The following is a 14,767-nucleotide window of genomic DNA, read 5'->3' as shown; positions in this document are numbered from 1 at the left end:
TGCTTAGGCATCCCTTAGTGCAGACCTCATCAATTGTGATTTCCTTGTAAATAACTGTTTTAAAATGATCAGCTTCAGTTATTTAATGTTGCTCCCTACTTACAGTGTTGTTTTATATATTTTAAGAAATAGATGCTGTGGCTTAATCCTGAACATTACACAAATACCAGGTTATAAAATGATTTATTTAAACAGATTTCAACTATTATTAATAACTCATTACCCTGCCTTCCCTATTAGTTTCTTCTGTTTTCAGCTTTCTTTATATTTCCCTCCCCCATTATTGATATAATAATCATGTTTTCTGTTTTCTCTACTTTATGATACTTTGACATTTTGGGGGCCTTGCAGACCCAGGGAGCAACTGCCTCTCCCAGGGTTAGCTAATTCTGAGATAGAGCATCACATCTTGTGTGTGAGCACTCCTTTGATTTGCAAACCAGCCTATCCAAAGCCAATACCCCCAGGAAACCTCCTTTATGAAACCCTCACACGCCAAGCCAATATTCTCCCTGCCCTAAATCAACCCAGGGCCAGTTACAGGACAACTAGGGACCACCCCTAGGGCCTAGAGCCCTCTGAAATTACCCAAACTATCCAGTCTTAAACTTAGTCAGCATACCTACCCAGCCTTGCTCATTCTTCCATGAAAACCCCAGTAAAGGCTTTGGCCCATGCTCTCTCCTTGTTCCTCCTGCCTCCTGACTGACCTTGGTGCTTCCCCATGTGGCCTTGTGTAGTGTGCCCCCTCCTCTTGGGAAGTATGAGTAATAAACTATCTTATCATCTCCTGATCTGTTGTTGGCCTTACCATCTGAATAAAAATAAAACCCAAGTACATTTTAAAACAATTGGATGGTAATTGGTAATTTTTTACCAATTTTGGTACTTTGGTAATATTTTACCCCTTACTGTCAGCTGTACTGACCTATGAAGTGCTTGTTAGGATGGATCTTATTTTCAGTCTGAATTCCAAATTACCCTGCTTTGTAAGTCTCTCTCTCAAGTGAAAGGAAAGATTAAAAATCAGATTTTAGCTGCCACACACACAGAAATCTTAAGACCTTCTCAAATTATCCCCTACCTTCTAAAGTAAAAGTTTTTCTGCGAGCTTAGTGTCTTGGCATGGTTCAGCTGAAAAGGAGCCTGGCATAGGAGCACTTAACTAAATAGGTTCCTATTACTTAATTCCCTATCGTTTCATCACAACACTTTGATTCAAGTCACCCTTAATTACATGTATGATATGATTTGTTTTTTTTGCATATAAAGTTTATCGATCATCCGATTATAGCAATTTCATGTAAATATTGACCACTAAAAAAGAAAACTACTTTTCCTCTACTTTAATTTATTTGTCTGTAAAATGATGGACTTCATCTAAATTCAAATTAAAAAATTTGTAACAGCATATGGTATTCCGTTGATGGCTATATGTAGCAATATCCCAGAATTCCACAAGAGGGCCTGTTCTGTCCAAATAAATTAAATGTGAGGCCTGATTGGTGATGAGGGACACTATTTCTTAGAGCAGGATGTTCCTCCCCACACCTCCTCACCTCCTCTCCATACTGCAATAAAGAAACAAAAGGACTCCATTTATCAATTTAATCTTTCTTGTTTGCCCTGTGATTTGTTTGAAATGAAGAATTCTTACCTATTTTTATTTTAGGCAAACAAATCTATCTTACAATTCATGTTCATTTGTGTTAGTTTTCTTCTCGTACAACATGGACAGCTTTTGCTTTTTTTTTCTTTGTTCCATCAAACACCTGAATTTTTCCATAATCTTTCTCTCTTTAGTCTTTTCCTTTCCTAATTCTACAAGTTATTCCTTCAGCTATTCACTATATATAAAACGTTTCCAGGTTCCTAACTATTGCTTCCTTCCTACGTCAGTGCTTAATTGTCAACAAGTTTACCAGACAGACGTGATTTTGCACTGATAGATAACCTGAATTATTGTCTTAAAAAACTGACCCTTAAATTTTTTTTTGTTCTTTCGCTCTTCAAAATAACCAGCACCTTGATTCAAGGCAGTGATGTAAATGGAGTATTTGGAGAACGATTATTAAACAAACTAGGATGGAATGGTCAATTCATGTTTGTTTTTTTTTTAACATCTTTATTGGAGTATAATTGCTCCAATATATTGGAGTATAATTTTAAGTATAATTGCTTACAATGGTGTGTTAGTTTCTGCTTTATAACAAAGTGAATCAGTTATACATATACATATGTCCCCATATCTCTTCCATCTTGCCTCCACCCTCCCTATCCCACCCCTGTAGGTGGTCACAAAGCACTGAGCTGATCTCCCTGTGCTATGCAGCTGCTTCCCACTAGCTATCTATTTTATGTTTGGTAGTGTATATATGTCCATGCCACTCTCTAACTTTGTCCCAGCTTACCCTTCCCCCTCCCCGTATCCTCAAGTCCATTCTCTAGTAGGTCTGCATCTTTAGTCCCGTCTTGCCCCTAGGTTCTTCTGACCATTTTGTTTTTTCTTTTTTTTTTTTTGGATTCCATATATATATGTTAGTATACGGTATTTGTTTTTCTCTTTCTGACTTACTTCACTCTGTATGACACTCTCTAGGTCCATCCACCTCATTACAAATAACTCAGTTTCGTTCCTTTTTATGGCTGAATAATATTCCATTGTATATATGTGCCACATCTTCTTTACCCATTCATGTGTTGATGGACACTTGGGTTGCTTCCATGTCCTGGCTATTGTAAGTAGAGCTGCAATGAACATTGTGGTACATGACTCTTTTTGAATTATGATTTTCTCAGGGTATATGCCCAGTAGTGGGATTGCTGGGTCATATGGTAGTTCTGTTTTTAGTTTTTTAAGGAACCTCCATACTGTTCTCCATAGTGGCTGTATCAATTTACATTTCCACCAACAGTGCAAAAGGGTTCCCTTTTCTCCACACCCTCTCCAGCGTTTATTGTTTGTAGATTTTTTGATGATGGCCATTCGGACCGGTGTGAGATGATATCTCATTGTAGTTTTGATTTGCCTTTCTCTAATGATTAATGATGTTGAGCATTCTTTCATGTGTTTGTTGGCAATCTGTATATCTTCTTTGGAGAAATGTCTATTTAGGTCTTCTGCCCATTTTTGGATTGGGCTGTTTGTTTTTTTGATATTGAGCTGCATGAGTTGCTTGTATGTTTTGGAGATTAATCCTTTGTCAGTTGCTTCATTTGCAAATATTTTCTCCCATTCTGAGGGTTGTCTTTTCGTCTTGTTTATGGTTTCCTTTGCTGTGCAAAAGCTTTTAAGTTTCATTAGGTCCCATTTGTTTATTTTTGTTTTTATTTCCATTTCTCTAGGAGGTGGGTCAAAAAGGATCTTGCTATGATTTATATCATAGGGTGTTCTTCCTATGTTTTCCTCTAAGAGTTTGATGGCGTCTGGCCTTACATTTAGGTCTTTAATCCATTTTGTCAATTCATGTTTAAGGGAACAGTGATGTGTTGATTTTAAGCATGCTTAAATTTTTGCTGATAAGGGAATTTCTAGGTAGATATTGCTTCAGAGATTCTCAAATTATCTGTTATCCACAACAAAGTTTTATATTTATATTTTAATAGTGTTTTATAAATCTTTTCAATTCTTTAGGGTCACCCTGTGATCCCACTTTCATCCTGGGCTGTGCTCCCTGCAATGTGATCTGCTCCATTATTTTCCAGAATCGTTTTGATTATACAGATCAGAATTTTGTTAACTTGCTGGAAAACTTTAATGAAAACCTCAGGATTTATGAGCTCCCCATGGATCCGGGTGAGGTCAGGATCCTCTCTTCCTGAGAAATTGTTTATGCTCTTTTCTCTGACAAGTCCAAAATTCTATATGGACCAAGCCGTGAAGTGAATGTTTGAAAACTGGACATTTTGGATATTACAACGTGATAACCCTGGGAATCAGATTCTCCCCTCTCTTTGTTTTGTTTTTTTTTGGCTTGCTCCAGTTTTTTTTTTTTTTTCTTAATTCCCTGCCCAGGGATCAAACCCCTGCCCCCTGCAGTGGAAGCATGGAGTCTTAACCACTGGACCGTCAGGGAAGTCCCTATAGTTTTTTTGTTTGTTTGTTTCTTTTTTTTTTTGCCTTCTACAAGCTGTAGCTATTTGTTTAGTGACTTTTCTAAACTATTTTCGCAAAGTCTCTTTTTTTTTGGCCTTGTGTGGTCACTGGAATCTCTGTTCCTTTAGCTTACGTTCAGCTAGTGTTTGGAGAGAGATGTCTTTTTTTTTAGGAGTGATAGATCTTTCTTTTGCTTTTCTTTTTTTTTTCATTCTTTTAAATTGAATGAAACAGTCTTTAAATTCTGTATTGCTTTACAGTTTTCAAAAGTTTCACACACATGATTTCATATAATCCCGTAATAACCCTTTTTCCCTCAGTACTCCTATACTGCCCCTCCGTCCTTCCCTCTCCCTTCTGATAACCACTAGTTTGTTCTCTATCTGGAGTCTATGGATATCGATATCCGTGAATGTGAGGAGCCAAAAAAAAAAAAAGATGAAGAGAAAGAGATGGAGAGAGAGAGAGAGAAAGGAAGGGGGGAGGGAGGGAGGGAGGAAGGAAATAACTCTTCTAGATTGGCTCTGTGCATGTGTGTAGCTTTCTAAATTTCTCAGTATACAGCGGTGCTTTTGAATGTCCTAATTCCCCAAAGGCACTCCCTCCCCAGCTTTTCTTCCTGGAGTTTGGTGCTCTGTTGTATGCCTTAACTGTAATCTTTTGCCCCAGGTGGCTGTGGGCTGTTCATTAATCTTGCAAGGTGTTTGAGACATCCCTGTTGCGTTTCCACTCTAGGTTAGATGAAACAAAAACAAGTGCCTGTGTCAGTCTGTCAGGTGGCCCCAGACAGGTTAGAACACAGAAACACGGTCTTCGTGACTGAGGTCTGCTCTGGTCCCTCTGGAACCAGGAACCAGGCTCCCACACCACAAGCTGCCTTTGTTAAGACTACTGCCAAGCCGAGGATGGAAGTGGGACAAGGGCAAAAAAAAAAAAAAAAAAAAAAGGAAAAAGAAAAAACAAGCCACAGATCTTTCCTGCCATTTTTAAAGTTGATTCTGACCGTTTCTGCTTGATTTTCTGACATTTTTGTAGGGGGATAGGCCTTTAGAACTGTCTGCTGCATCATTTTTGCTGATGTTATTCTGTAAGTGAATGTTTGAACACAGCAGTCCTGCCTTATTGTCATAGAGTGAACATCTGGGAAAGGTGGCTGAGCCTTTATTTTACAAAGAAAAGAAATGCCTGAGTATAAAGCTGGAATTCAAGCCTGTTGGCTTCCTGGCCAGTGGTATTTCCACTACCCCCAAAGCCCAGTTTCCATAAACTACTTTGGTGACTGTCCAAAAGGATGGCCATAACACTCAATGGACATCCAGGTCCTTGATGAAAGGTTTCCATTACCCACAAGGCTTATCCTCAAATATGTAGTGATTTCTTTATCATGTTACTTAGCAGAAATATCCTAATTTAGGAAGGAAGAGAATATCTCTTTCAAGGAGGGACAATGTTTATGAACGGAGGTGCTTCCGGGGAACACCGACTAGGGCAGGGGTGTTTGATGCTTCAGTTGGGATCCTAGCTGACAGCGTAATTGGGCTTGGGATGACAAAATGATTGGTTCTATGGTGTATGAATCATAAACAAACACCACAGTTTTGCCCTGTGGTGAGCTGATATGTCCTGTACTCTGCCTAAATAAAATCACATGATCTTAGAAAAGTCACTTACCTGCTCTGGTGCACAGCTACTTTATCCCTAAAATGCTGAGGTGGGTTTCATGCCGTTTTTGCACCCCTCTGAGTTGTAATATAGTGATTCTACTTCTGAGGCTGCTTGATAGTAGTAGAAATAGCAGGGAATGGCTTTGTGATCAATATCAGGTTACTCAAAATTCCTTAACCTCTGCCCTCATCTACAAAATGTGAATCATAGTAATTCATCTTATTCTGTGTTTCAAGGTTGTAAGGAAGAATTAATTTAAAAAATGAGAGAATTGACATAAATATGCTTTAATACCATAAGGTTGATGTATGAGTATAGGAAATTGCTATAAACTTTCATCATCTGGTCAGAGTTTTCTCCCTTAAATATCTCTAGCAGCATGAAGAATTATTTTAATGTACACTATAAAATGCTCCCCCTGAAGAAAGAGACCATTTTTTATTCACTTCAGTTTTTAACCAAGGCTTGGCATATGGTAGATATGTCTTCAATATATGTTTTTAGTTTAATAAATATATTTTTAAAATCTTTAAGGTCTGCAATAATTTCCCTGCTCTCATGGACTATCTCCCAGGGAGTCATAACAAAGTACTTAAAATTTTTGCGTATGTAAAAAGCTATGTTTTGGAGAAAATAAAAGAACACCAAGCATTTCTGGGCATTAACAATCCTCGGGACTTCATTGATTGTTTCCCGATCAAAATGGAACAGGTAAAATATTAATGACAGATTGGTTATCTGTTTGCTTGAATTTTTTTGTTCATTGACTAGTTCTGTACTTATTAGGGATATTTAAATGGTTGTGGACGAAATGCTTGACCAGCACTTTGGGTACTTACGTGTGCGTGGATCTGGATTGAGCATCAAAGGAGATTTAAAATTGAATTGTTAAATGACAATACATGGACCCTGTTCGTTAGGTACTAATAGGCTACCTGAGGAGAAAGAGAACATACGTCTCGGGTGAAATGGAAATACAAACAAATGAGAAATACAAAATACTGAGCCGTAAAAGGAAGGTGGATGTGATCATTTCACACAGCATGTGGGAGAGTGAGAAGGAAGGGCTTAGCCTGGGTTGGCTTCCTGAATGTCCTGAGGTTTGATGTAGATCTTCACATATTTGCAATAAGTCATAGGGGAGGGAATTTCAGATTGGTAGAATGGTGTCATGAGAGGTTCAGAGGTGTGTTGTGGTAAGGAGACTAGGTGGATGGAAGAGAGAAGCCTTAAATGAGTGTAACCAAAAATAAATTTGGACAGATGTGGAGTGGGAGTTTGCTGTCTGTCAAGTTACTGTAAACGTGAATGTTGGCAGGAAAAGTTGTGATTTGATCAGGTAGATGTATGAGCCAGAACAAGAGTAGAATGCAAATAATTACTGGGGAAGATTATTCTGGGAGTTCTGTAGAATGATCTGTATGATGAGAATGGAATTCAAGGACCAGCTGTGAGATTTTTAATTTCTTTGGACTTTGGCTTGATGAAAGTCTGGACCATGGAAATGCAGAAGATTCTGAAATAAAATCAATCTGTCCATCTTGTCATAGTATCAGAGATCTATAAGGATTGGTGTTAGTTAGAGGAGAGGATGAGAGTCAAATTGTAGGGACTATATGGGAAATTTCAGTAATAAGACCAAATTCCCTATTTGAGAAGTTCAACCCAGGAGGGAAAAATTCAGATAGTAAATCTGAATAGTGAATTTGAATAGTGGTAGGGTCAAGTTGGAAACTGTGACAAAAGTAATATAGATGCCATAAAAAACCATTTATGTAGGGACGGAGTTGTTCTTGAACTGGGGAAAGGCAGAATCTAGAACACACTGTAAAAAGCTAAATCTAGAGCAGGAAATGTCTTCATTTGAGGCCACCATTATTTTTTTTTATAAATTTATTTATTTTATTTTATTTATTTATTTTTGGCTGCGATGGGTCTTCGTTGCTGCATGTGGGCTTTCTCTAGTTGCGGCGAGCAGGGGCTACTCTTCGTTGTGGTGTGCGGGCTTCTCATTGCAGCGGCTTCTCTTGTTGCAGAGCACAGGCTCTAGGCGCGTGGGCTTCAGTAGTTGTGGCACGTGGGCTCAGTGGTTGTGGCTCATGGGCTCTAGAGCACAGGCTCAGTAGTTTGGCGCGTGGGCCTAGTTGCTCCGTGGCATGTGGGATCTTCTCGGACCAGGGCTCGAACCCGTGCCCCTTGCCTTGGCAGGCGGATTCTTAAACACTGGGCCATCAGGGAAGTCCCTGAGGCCACCATTATTTTATTCAACCACTTTGTAGCACTGGGCAGAAATGAGAAATCAGTTAGTAGGCTAAAATGGCAAGGTGCCAAAGATGCTGATGAAGATGACTTTCAAAGAATTGTCCCTGGATTTGAATTGGACTGCTCAAATCGTGTTCCAAACAGAGTGAAGTTAAGCAGATGGTGTGGTTTGAAGAAATGGAGGAAGGAAGAAGCGAATTACTTCTGTTCTCTGCCTTCTCTGCTGCTAGGGCAATGATTTTTATCTTTCTGGGGTCCAGTTGATTTGAGAATCTGATTAAAAATATGGACGCCATCCCAGAAAGATGCACCTATATGAGTTCTTGGTATTTTGCACATAATTTGAGGGATTCCCATAATGCTATGAAGCCACGCCGCTAATCCTGGGCTAAGGAGGCTCTAAGATGTCTGGTGTTTCATTTAACAGTGGCTGCTTCCTCAGTGCTATATTTAAAACCCACATTGTTTCTCTGGACTTCACTCTAGTACTTAGAGTCTGACATTATTTTTTGATAGCATCTTTATTGAGTATAATTTACATACCATACCCTCACACATTTTAAGTACAATTCAACATTTTCACAGAGTTGTGTAGCTCCCACCACAATCAATTTCTGAACACTTTTATCACCTTGAAAAGAAATCCTATATGCTTTAGGAGTCACCCCCATTCCTCCCCAACCTCCGCAGCTTTAAACATCACTAATCTACTTTCCATCTCTATAGATTTGCTATTCTGGACATTTCATATTAATGGAATTATACAATATGTATAATTCATAAAATATGTATGATAACATCTTTTGTGTCTAGCTTCTTTCACTTAACAATGTTTTCAAGGTTCATTGATGATGTATCATATATCAGTACTTCACTCCTTTAAATGGTTGGATGATATTTCAGTGTGGATATACCACATTTTATATATCTGTTTGTTGGTTGATGGACATTTTGGTTGTGTCTGTTTTTTGGTTATTATGAATAATGTTTCTGTGGACATTTGTGTACAGGTTTTTGTGTATACATATGTTTTAATTTCTCTTGGGTATATACCTAGTGGTAGAATTGTTGGGTCTATGATAACTTTATATTTAACCTTTGGAGGAAGTGTGGCAGATCAAAGACTTAATGTAAGAGGTGAAACTATAAAACTCTTAGAAGAAAACTTATGCATAAAATTGCACCATTTTATATTCTCATCAGCAGTGTATGAAGGGTACAATTTATTCACATCCTTGACAGTACTTCTAATTATCTGTCCTTTTGATTCTAGCCATCCTAGTAGGTGTGAAGTGGTCTTTCCTTGTGGTTTTGATTTGTATTTCCCTGATGGCTAATGATGTTGAGCATCTTTCATGTGCTTGTTGGCCATTTATATATCTCTTTGGAAAAATGTCTATTTCAATCCTTTGCCCATTTTTGAATTGGGCTATTTTTTTTTTTTTAAATTTCTAGTATGGCACTTCTGAACATCCTGTATTGCTTTTTTTTTTTTTTTTTTTTTAAAGCAAGGCAATGCTTTTTTTTTTTTTTAATTTATTTTTTATTTATTTATTTTTGGCTGTGTTGGGTCCTCGTTTCTGTGCGAGGGCTTTCTCCAGTTGCGGCAAGCGGGGGCCACTCTTCATTGCGGTGCACGAGCCTCTCACTATCGCGGCCTCTCTTGTTGCGGAGCACAGGCTCCAGACGCGCAGGCTCAGTATTTGTGGCACACGGGCCCAGTTGCCCCGCGGCATGTGGGATCTTCCCAGACCAGGGCTCGAACCCGTGTCCCCTGCATTGGCAGGCAGATTCTCAACCACTGCACCACCAGGGAAGCCCCCTATTTTTTTTTTAAATTAATTTTTAAATTAATTTTTATTGGAGTATCGAGTAGAGTTCCCTGAGCTATACAGTAGGTTCTCATTAGTTATCTATTTTATACAGAGTATCAATAGTGTGTATATGTCAATCCCAATCTCCCCATTCATCCCACCCCCCTCTCCCCCCTTGGTGTCCATACATTTGTTCTCTACACCTGTGTCTTTATTTCTGCCATGCAAATAAGGTCATCTGTACCATTTTCTAGATTCCATATATATGCGTTAATATACGATATTTGTTTTTCTCTTTCTGAGTTACTTCACTATATATGACAGTTTCTAGGTCCATCCACATGTCTACAAATGGCCCAATTTCATTCCTTTTTATGGATGAGTAATATTCCATTGTATATATGTACCACATCTACTTTATCCATTCCTCTGTTGTTGGACATTTAGGTTGCTTCCATGTCCTGGCTCTTGGAAATAGTGCTGCAATGAACATTGGGGTGCATGTGTCTTTTTGAATTATGGTTTTCTCCTGGTATATGTCCAGGACTGGGATTGCTGGGTCATATGGTAGTTCTATTTTTAGTTTTTTAAGAAACCTCCATACTGTTCTCCATAGTGGCTGTATCCATTTACATTCCCACCAACAGTGCAGGAGGGTTCCCTTTTCTACACACCCTCTCCAGCATTTATTGTTTGTAGATTTTTTAATGATGGCCATTCTGACGGGTGTGTGGTGATACCTCATTGTAGTTTTGATTTGCATTTCTCTAATAGTTAGTGATGTTGAACATCATTTCATGTGTTTGTTGGCCATCTGTATGTCTTCTTTGGAGAAGTGTCTATTTAGGTCTTCCACCCATTTTTGGATTGCGTTGTTTGTTTTTTTGATATTGAGCTGCATGAGCTGTTTGTATGCTTTGGAGATTAATCCTTTGTCAGTTGCTTCATTTGCAAATAGTTTCTCCCATTCTAAGGGTTTTCTTTCATCTTGTTTATGGTTTCCTTTGCTGTGTAAAAGCTTTTAAGTTTAATTAGGTCCTATTTGTTTATTTTTGTTTTTATTTTTAAATTGTTGAGATGTAAGAGTTCTTCAGTGTTATAGATATAAGTGCCTTATCAGATATATGATTTGCAGACATTTTGTCCCATTTTATGGGTTGTCTTTTTACTTTCTTTTTAAAATTATTTTATTTTATTTTATGTATTTTTTGGCCATGCCATGCAGGCATGTAGGATCTTAGTTCCTTGACCAGGGATTGAACCCACGCCCCCTGCATTGGAAGTGCGGAGTCTTAACCACTGGACCACCAGGGAGTCCCTGTCCTTTTACTTTCTTGATAGTATGTTTTGAAATTCAAAAGTTTTTGATTTCATGAAATCCAATTTATTAATCTTCTTCTTTGGTTGCCTGTGCTTTTGGTGTCGTATCTGAGAAACCATTATCTAATCCAAGGTCACGATGATTCCCTCCAAGTTTTCTTCTAATAGTTTTATAGTTTTAGCTCTTATATTTAGGTCTATGATCCATTTTAAATCAATTTTTGATAATAGTGTGAGATATGGGTCCAACTTCATTTTTTTGCATATGGGTGTCCAGTTTTCCCAGCACCATTTGTTGAAAAGACTATTCTTTTCACATAGAATGATCTCGGCAACTTTGTTGAAAATTGGTTGTAAATGTGAAGGGTTTACTTTTGGACTCTCAATTCTATTCCACTTGTCTATATATCTTGCTCTTTGCCAGTACCACACAATCTTGATTACCATAGCTTTATTGTAATTTTTAATATGGGAAGTGTGAGTCTTCCAATTTTGTTCTTCTTTCTGAGATTGTTCTATCTATTCTTGGTCACTTAAATTTCCACATGAATTTTAGGACAATCTCATCAATTTCTGCAAAGAAGCTAACAGTGTTTTTTTTTTTTTTTTTAAAGGAATTCCTTTTATTTTTATTTATTTTATTTATTTATTTATTTATTTATTTATTTTTTGCTGTGTTGGGTCTTCGTTTCTATGCGAGGGCCTTCTCCAGTTGTGGCAAGCGGGGGCCACTCTTCATCATGGTGCGCGGGCCTCTCATTATCTTGGCCTCTCCCGTCGCGGAGCACAGGCTCCAGACGCGCAGGCTCAGCAGCTGTGGCTCACGGGCCCAGTTGCTCCGCGGCATGTGGGATCCTCCCAGACCAGGGCTTGAACCCGTGTCCCCTTCACTAGCAGGCAGACTCCCAACCACTGCGCCACCAGGGAAGCCCTAACAGTGATTTTGATATGGATCATGTTGAATCTGTAGGTCAGTTCGGGAGTAATGCCATCTTAAGAATACTAAGTCTTTCAATAGATGAACATGGGATGTATTTCCATGTATTTAGTTCTTCTTTAATTTCTTTCAGCAAGGTTTTATACAGGCTAACTTACTTTTGATAGGCTATGTGTACATAACCACTGATGCTTCAAATTCACTTGAACAGATGGAAATAGTAATAATGGTTTATAAGAACTCTGCTCTCCTTCTTGGCCTCGGAGTAATTTTGAGTTGACAAGGTTAGAAAACTGTGTGAAGTTGATGTTACCAATGAGGATGACTACTTTTATCTACCAAGTACAACTGTCGATAGGATTAAGTCTATCTCAGTGGTGTTGGATTACATAATATTGGGCATGCCACAGGTCATTTGGGGATTATAAGAGCCTTATTAAATTAGTACTGGTCTGGACGACTGGATAGGAAGAAATTATTTTTTGGTTTGTTAATGACCTCTGTAGTCATTATTTCAGATTGTCCCATTGTTATTTTCAATTTTGAATCACATATGTCCCTCATCTAAACCAACCTTAGTTGTCCTTGTGAAGGGCTTTTACTCTCCCAACTTCTGACTTGTGAGAGCTTTATTCAGTCACTTCCTTACCCTTAGCATCTGCACTTGTTTCCTAGACCAAGTTGCCTATTGCCTCATATCTTGGAATACAGTAGTGGCCAGCCCCATTTTGTCTTTGTGAATCCATTCTCTTTCTCTATAATCTATTCTAGGATGTGCTGCCATGTTAGATTTTGCACATTTTCAACTTCATAATGGGTCTTTAGGCAACACAGAATCCACATAAATTCTTCAATGGGAGAAGAGAATTGCAAACTCTTGATTCTGGCTTATAATGGTTTTCAAAATATAGCTCTAATTTGCTCATTTCTATCAATTAAGATTGTGTTTGCCTACCAATAAAAAAAAAATTAACAAAGGCTTAAAGAAACAGTGGGTTTATTTATCTCACATAGAGAGTGTCTCATGTTGGGCAGTCCAGAGCTAGCCCTGAAGTATCATGGACTCAAGTGCCTTCCATTTTTCTTCAGCATTCTTAAGTATATAGGCTTCATCTTCATGCTCAGATACTCATGTTCCAAGATTACGTCTACACCACCTTCACCTTCATATCTGTGTTTTGAGTATGAAGAAAGAAAGGGAGAAATGGGCATCAGTAGGCCATTGGTAAGAAGTATGTTGCTTGGACAATGTAGCTGCAAAAGAGGCTTGGAATGAAATTTTTAGGCAAGCAAGGGATAAGGAGTAGGTAAGGAAGATTGTGTCAGCCCAATCCACACACTTTGCCATACCATACAGTTGTTGTTGTTTTAATACTGCACTCCAGTGTCTAAGTTTGCTTAGCTTTATGACAGTGTGTGTTATTTTGGATTGAATGTAATTATATATGCTGGCAAACTATCAGATAATTACATCAAATAATTCCTAGGAAAAGCACAATCAACAGATGGAGTTTACTTTTGAAAACTTCATAGCCACTGTAACTGATTTGTTTGGAGCTGGGACAGAGAAAACGAACACCACACTGAGATATGGGCTCCTCCTCCTGCTAAAATACCGAGAGGTCACAGGTATGAGCAAGATGGTGGGCAGAGTGAATTTCAGAGAAGATATTGGGTCCTCCATCTTATTTCTCTTAGAGAAGCTTTACTTTTGAAATTTCTGTGCCACCAGCTATAAGTTTAAAATTAAAATATTTAAAAAAGGTTAAAAGTGAGACAAATTTGTACAACAGGGGAGAAGGACTGAGAAAAGTGAAGACAGTGTGAGCAGTAGCAAAGGCAGTAAAGCTATGGGTTTCATCAATAAAAAATTCTGGATACGTGTCTGGACTTCATGGGAAGGGATTTGAAGCAGGCACAGCCAGCATAAATTGGCCTAGGATTGATTATTAGTTTTCTTAAGAGTCCACTTTGAATGGTAGGTACGTTTTTGCAGAAATCTTTCCTTATTCTGAATATGCAGCATTCTAATGCTAGGTTAGGGAAGATGGGAACTATATTTGTTGAAGTATAGCATAAATTCTAGAAATTTGGTAAGAAAGGCTGAGAAAATTTCCACAGTCTGGGAAGTTCTTTACAAGATTAGATTTAGAAAAAGATATATGCTATTTAGACAAAAGAAGTGCCTAACGGAATTTTTTCCCTTTTTGAACAACTTTAATTTTTACCATTTTATTGAGATATAATTAACAAATATAAATTTATATATTTAAGGTGTACAACATGATTTCATATTGTGAAATCAAATTGTGAAATGATTTCCACAATCAAGCTAATTAACTACTCTTAGCAAAGTTCAAGTATACAATACAACATTGTTAACTATGGTCACCATGTTGTATTGATACTTTAGATCCCCAGAACTTGTTCATCTTATAACTGAAAGTTTGTACCCTTTGACCAACATCTCCCCATTTCCCCCATCCCAGCCTCTGACAACCACCCCTCCACTCTTTGTTTCTATGAGTTTGACTTTTTTATATTTCACATGTAAGTTAGATCATGCAGTATTTGTCTTTTTGTGTCTGGCTTACTTTTTCTTAGCATAATATCCTCCAGGTTCATTCACGTTGTTGCAAATGGCAGGATTTTCACCTTTATTGGCTGAATAAT

General features: G+C 38.1%; 1 protein-coding gene across 1 annotated transcript in view; it reads left to right on the top strand.

The window, feature by feature from the left end:
* Positions 1 to 14,767, top strand: part of CYP2C18 (cytochrome P450 family 2 subfamily C member 18) — a gene marked incomplete at its 5' end in the record, with an annotated part of 42,240 nt that overhangs the window by 9,593 nt on the left and 17,880 nt on the right. Inside the window, 4 exon segments of the mRNA XM_082423517.1 lie at positions 3,635 to 3,774; positions 3,776 to 3,796; positions 6,296 to 6,472; positions 13,582 to 13,723. Of these exon segments, the coding sequence (XP_082279643.1) occupies positions 3,635 to 3,774; positions 3,776 to 3,796; positions 6,296 to 6,472; positions 13,582 to 13,723 (480 nt within the window).

This window comes from Balaenoptera physalus (assembly GCF_965194825.1).
Source record: "Balaenoptera physalus genome assembly, chromosome: 14".
In the NCBI taxonomy this organism is placed as follows: domain Eukaryota; kingdom Metazoa; phylum Chordata; class Mammalia; order Artiodactyla; family Balaenopteridae; genus Balaenoptera; species Balaenoptera physalus.
Note: the sequence above shows the minus strand (reverse complement) of the source record. Positions and strands in the feature narration are given on the sequence as shown.